This window comes from Rutidosis leptorrhynchoides, chromosome 4 (assembly GCF_046630445.1).
Source record: "Rutidosis leptorrhynchoides isolate AG116_Rl617_1_P2 chromosome 4, CSIRO_AGI_Rlap_v1, whole genome shotgun sequence".
NCBI classification, from domain to species: domain Eukaryota; kingdom Viridiplantae; phylum Streptophyta; class Magnoliopsida; order Asterales; family Asteraceae; genus Rutidosis; species Rutidosis leptorrhynchoides.
Window position 1 is genome coordinate 116,482,918 of NC_092336.1, and position 7,944 is coordinate 116,490,861.

The 7,944-nt window shown below is 30.6% G+C and overlaps 1 protein-coding gene across 2 annotated transcripts; it reads left to right on the top strand.

Moving 5' to 3' along the window:
• The first annotated feature begins 3,033 nt into the window (after positions 1-3,033).
• Positions 3,034-7,642, top strand: LOC139840065 (uncharacterized). 2 transcript variants are annotated; one of them, XM_071830288.1, is made up of 13 exons: positions 3,034-3,083; positions 3,334-3,748; positions 3,841-4,087; positions 4,580-4,692; positions 4,808-4,887; positions 5,095-5,236; positions 5,712-5,792; positions 6,007-6,111; positions 6,235-6,417; positions 6,507-6,599; positions 6,702-6,841; positions 6,926-6,992; positions 7,397-7,642. In XM_071830288.1, the coding sequence occupies exons 2-13, from the start codon at positions 3,362-3,364 to the stop codon at positions 7,514-7,516; spliced, it is 1,758 nt and encodes a 585-aa protein (XP_071686389.1). In that variant the 5' UTR covers positions 3,034-3,083; positions 3,334-3,361; the 3' UTR covers positions 7,517-7,642. The 2 variants fall into 2 exon arrangements, with proteins under 2 accessions (XP_071686389.1, XP_071686390.1); XM_071830289.1 differs by lacking the exon at positions 3,034-3,083 and adding an exon at positions 3,159-3,246.
• The last annotated feature ends 302 nt before the right edge of the window (positions 7,643-7,944 follow it).

A 7,944-nucleotide genomic window follows, 5' to 3' on the forward strand; every position in this document is an offset into this window, starting at 1 on the left:
ATACATATATTTATATTTTTATCTTTGTCACTTATAACTTAATTATAATTCTTAGTCATTTTTAATATAATATTCATTTTCATAAAACTGTCTTTTACTACACTTATTTTTTATTTCATACAATAGATTTAGTCATACTTTTGTTAAATTTACTTTCATATAGTCACAAAGATATATCCCTAATACTTCAATATTCAATTCATAATCATAATCATAGTCAAAATAATAATGTTTAAGGATAATACTAGTAATTCTAATAATAATAACAATAATCATAATAATAATAACAACAATAATAATAATAATAATAATAATAATAATAATAATAATAATAATAATAATAATAATAATAATAATAATAATAATAATAATAAATGATAAGTAATAATAAATGTATATACCCTTGAAGCTTTTTCAAAAAAAAATTCCGCCGCGAACCGGGCTCGAACCCGTGACCTCTCGCACACCCGACAACACCCTCTGCCATTCGTCTATGAGTATTTTTCTGATTAATACCCAAGTGAAAAACTTATAACCCGTATCCCTTTTTATTAATTCTATCTTCTTCAAAAAGATTTTCAGTCGACCAGGTATCATGAAATCATTTGCTTAACTATTTTTAGGATTTTTAAACGGAACAGAACAATGAGTTGAAGAGATTCAATTTAACAGAAATAGAAGAAATAAATAAAAAAAATAAGACAGTAATAGCAGCAGCACGAAGAACACTTTTGAACCCCAAATCGATTTTCAAATTCCCATGTGTTTTAGACAAAAGTTATAACATGAAAAGGGTGTTGAATCGTTCCTAGAAACTTTATCCACCTTCAATTGAATTTGAAACATTCAACTGAACACGAATTTCGCTTTGAACCAAACGTTTGACTTTTGAAAAATTTAACTTTGACCTCAAAATTCACACTCGATATTAGAAATTGGGAATCAAAACTCTGCAGATAGTTTGAATAGAAGATTTCAAACACAACTGCAGTTTTAGATTTTTAAAATTTATTCAAAATTGAGGTTTGAGCAAATTGAATTCAAGAACAGGGTACTCGACAGTTTTACTTATTTTCTGTTTTTAAAATTTTATATCGCATTACATGATAGTATCACATATATAAGATATTCGAATAATTGAAGTTAGTAGGAATGATTTGATCAGTTTTTGTTTGTATTGAGAATTCAATTTCAATCGGGTACATATTACACAGACAAGAAGGACGGGTAGATAATATATGATGTTGATACACAACAGATTTTGATACTTTATCAGTTTAATAATCAACAATTTTGGTATTTAACTGAATTATAATATATTTTGTTAGTCTCCAACTGATCATACGCGTCATATATACCTGTACATATATTTATAACTGTATTTATATTCGTATACTGTATATATATATTAGTTCGTATATAAATATGTTTATATTTAAATTTCTGGATTTTTTTATATCTGATTATATATATATATCTATTTATATAGCTGTACCTATATATATATCTGTTTTATTAAGTTTTGTAATATTAATTATTGATATAAATCTATTAATAATTTTTTTAATAAGAATACTAATAATAATAGAAACACAATATTAATAATATTAATAATTGTATCAAAATGTTATTACTAAAAATAAAATACTAATAATGATATTATTACTAATAATAATACTAATCATAATAGTATTAGTAATAATATAACGATTTATATATATTTTCATTTTCATATTAATAATTACTAATATAGATGTTAATATTGAAATAACATTAATATTACTATATCAACTATAATTTTGCTCATAATCAAACTTATTATATTAATATTACATTTTATTATTTATGTATTATGTACACTAACATATATTGAATATTTAATATTCAAACATTACAATATATAGAATTTATATATATATGTATTTATTTTAATAATAACTTTTATTGAATATCTATTATTTATACATTATATATATATATATATATATATATATATATATATATATATATATATATATATATATATTACAATATATTAATAATTTTTAATAGAAATCATATATGGATTCATAGTAACATATATCTTTATATATATTTATTATTTCAACAATAATTTAATTACTCCAAGTATTATTTTACATCTTAAATTCCAATTAATTAAAGCATATTTTATTAATTCAACATATTATATATATATATATATATATATATATATATATATATATATATATATATATATATATATATATATATATATATATATATATATATATATATATACTTATATTTATATTTACAAAACACATATATACATTTTTATTTACAAACCAATGTTCGTGAATCTTCGAAAATAGTCAAAGGTCAATATATATATGAACACAGTTCAACGTTTTTTAAGACTTCAACATTACAGACTTTGCTTATCGTGTCGAAATCATTCAAAGATTAAATTTAAATTTGGTTGGAAAATTTTCGGGTCGTCACACGATCCCATCAACAAGATGGAAAACACACTTTGTTAAGGACCCGTAAAATGCTTAAACACGCCAACAAACAGATAACCTGAATAACATATGCACTAATGAAAACAATAAATAATCGAGCGAAAGTGATCGAGAGAACGCCGATCAACATCGCAACACGCAATAAACAAACCAAAAAGAAGCTAATGAAGACCAGGAGAACGCAAATCTTCACTAAACCAACACGGTACCGGAGCCGCAAAGCAAACCAAGTCGTCTCAAGATGATCTTTGACCGCAAAAAAAAATCAGCTTCTCACACAAATCTGGAACCAGATCTCCAACAGGAAGATGGTCGCCTGGACCAAATCGAAACACCGCCGGAAAGAAAGACCGCTTCCACCCGAAATCACGACATCAATCAACCCTCAACCACACGTATCCGCAACCACTACGGAGTAATACTCTGCCTCTTAATTGCTACTCATGAGTGGCCGTGACCATGACAATGACAATTTTAATAAAGTGAAATTATTTTTTTAAATCACGTAATGAAATGATGATGCATAATCATAATAATCAAAATCAAAGACCATAAACGAAGAACACTGCCAAACCCTAGGTATCCTGCTCTTACTTACATGATTATCTGATCTCATACTTCCGATCGGTATCATCCTCCAAATTGTAATTCTAGTTAATTTCTGTATCTCGCATTAACTTTATATGCTGATTCAACTGGTTGACATAGCGTCTGAGTAATACTGTAATTAGATCACATATATGTAACTATCTGTAAGCCCTAATATTCTATTTAAGTTCGCTAAATTCGATTAGAAGCTAAAATCTGATAATTTCATAATTCATTTCAGTATCCGTAGTGTGTGAGCTACAATTTCCATGGCTGAAGAACCTTTGTATCCAATAGCTGTATTAATAGATGAATTGAAGAACGATGATATACAATTACGGTTGAATTCAATTAGAAGGTTATCTACTATTGCACGTGCTTTAGGAGAGGAACGAACTCGAAAAGAGTTGATTCCTTTTTTGAGTGAGAATAATGATGATGATGATGAAGTTCTTCTTGCAATGGCGGAAGAATTAGGTGTGTTTATTCCTTATGTTGGTGGAATTGAACATGCTCATGTGTTGTTACCGCCTCTTGAAACGTTATGTACCGTTGAAGAGACGTGTGTGAGAGATAAAGCTGTCGAATCATTGTGTAGAATCGGATCGCAGATGCGAGAGAGCGATTTGGTTGATTCGTTTGTACCTTTGGTTAAGGTTAGGCTGTTTTAAACTACTTGTGATATCGAATTTGTATGAATTTTTTGTAATAATTTTGTTAAAGTGTGTTTTGTTTTGTGATTTTGTAGCGGTTGGCAGGGGGTGAATGGTTTACGGCTCGAGTTTCAGCTTGTGGACTGTTTCATATTGCGTATCCTAGCGCTTCGGAGACGTTGAAGGCGGAACTGAGATCGGTGTTTAGTCAGTTATGTCAAGATGATATGCCGATGGTCAGGAGAGCAGCTGCGACAAATTTGGGGAAGTTTGCTGCTACTGTTGAATCTGCTCATCTCAAGACTGATATAATGCAAATCTTTGAGGATCTTACACATGATGGCAAGTTGTTAATTTTAAAATTTTTTGTTTTCGTATTTTGTGATGTTAGGCTCATTATTAGTCGCCTGGTTATTAAATTTGGAATGGTTAGTGGAACATTACCATGTCAGATGGTAGAAACTAACTTATCTCTAAAATTTTGAAAATTGTTTGACGGATGCTTGAAAACTGTTAGTTATTTTATACTACTAAAGCTGTTAAGATCCACACGTCTTTGTGGTAGTTCAAAATGTTCGTTTTCATGCAATACCTAGATGCCTGACTTTCTAGCTAAATTAGTTTTTTTTTTCTTTGACAAACAATGATAGTTTGACGATATGGAGATCTAGATTAACACACGTTTTGAAGAAATAACATAGCTATATCATTTATCATAAGATAAGATGACTAGAGTTGTATATCAATGCAGAACAGCAGTTGCCATTCAGTTACTTTTTCCTACAATTGTAAATTTGTTTGTTTACTGGCCTTGTGCTGATGTCATCGTTACAGATCAAGATTCAGTTCGTTTACTAGCCGTTGAAGGCTGTGCCGCACTTGGGAAGCTGCTAGAACCGCAGGACTGCGTTGCACAAATTCTTCCTGTCATTGTTAATTTTTCTCAAGTGAGCATAATTTTTTCGGATTGTAGTTTTGCGACATTTCTTTTTCCTTTTCCTTGTTATCGATGCTTTCACCTCTGAAAAAGTGATACCATTCTAATGGTTTCTTTCAAATCAGGACAAGTCTTGGCGTGTTCGCTATATGGTTGCTAACCAATTGTATGAGCTATGTGAAGCTGTGGGCCCTGAACCTACTAAGTATGTTCGAATTAAAGCTTTTTTTTTCTTTTATTGTTTTTGCTATGGAAGTATCTCGATGCATTTCAAACACTGTACGCTATTGAATAGGAACATGTTTATGTGATGTTTGCTTCATTTGTTAAATGTTAGTTTAATTTTGGTTTTGATTGATTGATTACTATTTTGTACCCGTTAAATTATTTTTTGGTTTTTTGGTTGTGATAGGAAGGACTTGGTGCCAGCATATGTGAGGCTACTTCGTGATAATGAAGCTGAAGTACGTATTGCAGCTGCTGGAAAGGTCACTAAATTCAGTCGGATTCTTAGCCCAGAACTTGCTATTCAACATATTCTTCCTTGTGTAAAGGTGTGATGGTTGCTAAAACCCCCCTCTTCTATATTTATGGCTCTTGTTTGTATGTTACATAATTGGCAGTTCGGGTTAGTCGATTGTAATGGGTCATTGGTTAATTTTTTTTTCCGGGTAATGTTTTGACCAAATTTGAGTTGACCCTTACCTGTGCTTGTTAAGTAGATGATAATTGTATCAAATATGGTTCAAAATCTATGTTACGAAGATTTCAATCTCATCATTAACATGTAGATGTTTAAAAAGATTTTTGGCATTGATATAAACTTTGTGTCACTTTGGACTCGTTCAACCCATTCGACACATTCCATGTTAACTGGGTTTGTAAAGTTTAATCCTTCGACTTGTTAAAAAAGATGACCCGAATTGTCGCTTATTTAAGTAATTGGGACCGAATTGCCTCTTCTATGTTGTATACTTATATTATATCCTTGGATTTGGCTATTTTAATTCGTTAAAGAAAATTGTTTAGGAACTGTCATCCGATTCTTCTCAGCATGTTAGGTCTGCTCTGGCTTCTGTTATAATGGGCATGGCCCCCGTTCTAGGGAAGGTAATGGTTTTCACAACCGCCACTTTTATATGTGCATTCTTGAATTTATCGTATATTGATGTCAATCTTTAAGAGTACTACTATGTGTGTGTTATGTTTTTTTTTTTTTTTTTCCTTTTTCTTTTTCTGCTTCAAATAAAAAAAATTATATGTAATTGATACATCATCTAAGCCATAATGAATTGTAATTTTGATTGTTTGTGTTTGTTGGTAGGATGCTACAATCGAGCAACTTCTTCCTATATTTCTTTCACTGCTAAAAGATGAATTTCCAGATGTACGCCTCAATATCATTAGCAAGCTAGAACAAGTAAATCAGGTATGTACTTATATATGGAGATAATAATAATAATAATCCAACATGCACTTTTCTTTCTATGCGATATTTCATATTTGTAAGGACTTGTTGCATGTGACTTTTTTAATTGGTGTTTTGTTACAGGTTATTGGAATCGACCTTTTGTCCCAATCTTTACTTCCAGCAATCGTTGAACTTGCTGAAGATCGACATTGGAGGGTTCGTTTAGCAATCATCGAGTACATACCACTTTTGGCCAGTCAGTTAGGCGTTGGTTTTTTTGATGAGAAACTTGGTTCTCTCTGCATGCAATGGTTACAAGACAAGGTTTTAGCTATTCATATTTAAATTCATGTTTTTTTATTATTATTTTTTTATATTTTAATGCTAGTAATAAATTTATTATTGGTTTGCAGGTGTACTCGATCAGAGATGCTGCTGCTAACAACATAAAGCGTCTTGCAGAGGAATTCGGTCCAGATTGGTCAATGCAGCACATTGTCCCACAGGTTTGACTCATTGTTGACTTTTCATTCTCTACTTTTAACATGTTATAACTGCAGTTTTGTATGTATTGATTATGTCTGATATATGTATTGTAATTTTTGTAGGTTCTGGATATGATTAAAAACCCTCATTACTTGTACCGTATGACTGTTCTTCGTACTATTTCATTGCTGGCCCCTGTTATGGGTTCAGAAATAACTTGTTCTAAGCTGCTTCCCGTTGTTATTAACGCATCCAAGGACAGGTAATACAAATATTTGTAATTGATCTTTCTTTCTTTTTTTTGCCTGCTTTTATGTACCTTATGTTACATAAATTTCTTTTACAGAGTGCCAAATATCAAATTCAACGTAGCAAAGGTCCTGCAATCCCTAATTCCTATAGTCGAACACACGGTACATATCATTATTATTATTTCTGTTATTTTCATTTCTAAAGGTGGCAATTTCGACTGGTTAACCTATGAATGGTCAAAGCGGGTTTATCTCTAACAAGTCAAATGGTTAAATAAATCAACTTTATTGTCCAAACTGCATTTTTATTTCATAAAACCTCCAAACTCGATTTTAAAAAGTAAACTAGGTTAAGATGAAATAATACAGTAGTTTCTGTAGTCATCTTTGTACTAGTACATGTTCAATTGTAAATGTTAAAATTTTGGAAGCTGTTTTGGGTCAAACTAAACCCATGTAGGTCTGTTTTAATCTGCATCTCATTTTGCCACTTGTAGTATCCTTTTTTATGTGAACACTGTATTTATTTATTTATTAACATTTTATTTACATATATATCATTAAAGGTGGTAGAGAAAAGTATTCAGCCATGTCTAGTTGAGTTGGCAGAGGACCCAGATGTTGATGTTCGTTATTTTGCCAACCGAGCGCTTCAATCAATTGACCAAGTCATGATGTCTACCTAAACAAGTTGCTGATTGTATGTTTTCTGGACTTGTGTTTGGACTGAAAAGACTTGCTACTTGCCCCTTATTTGAATGGTAGCTTCTATCTTCATAGTAGCTGCTGCATCTTCTTCCATATAATACTTCTTGCTTTATTAACATGCCACTTCAATGTCAACTGTTGTACTGAAAACTTTAGATTTAGATACGGTTGCTCATTTTTTTTCCTTTGTCCATATAAAAAAACCATCCAACTTGCTTTTTATAACTTGCTAATTATATATGTTCAAAAATAATTCTTTACTTGTACAAAAATAAAGAATTTAATCAGGAAGGACTTTCAGGGTAACAAAATTAATGAGTGGAACTGTTTGTTAGATTTAACTAAGTTAGTATTTGATTGAAAAGGACCAACTATGAAAGTTAGTTTCTGTGAAGTCTCTAACAGA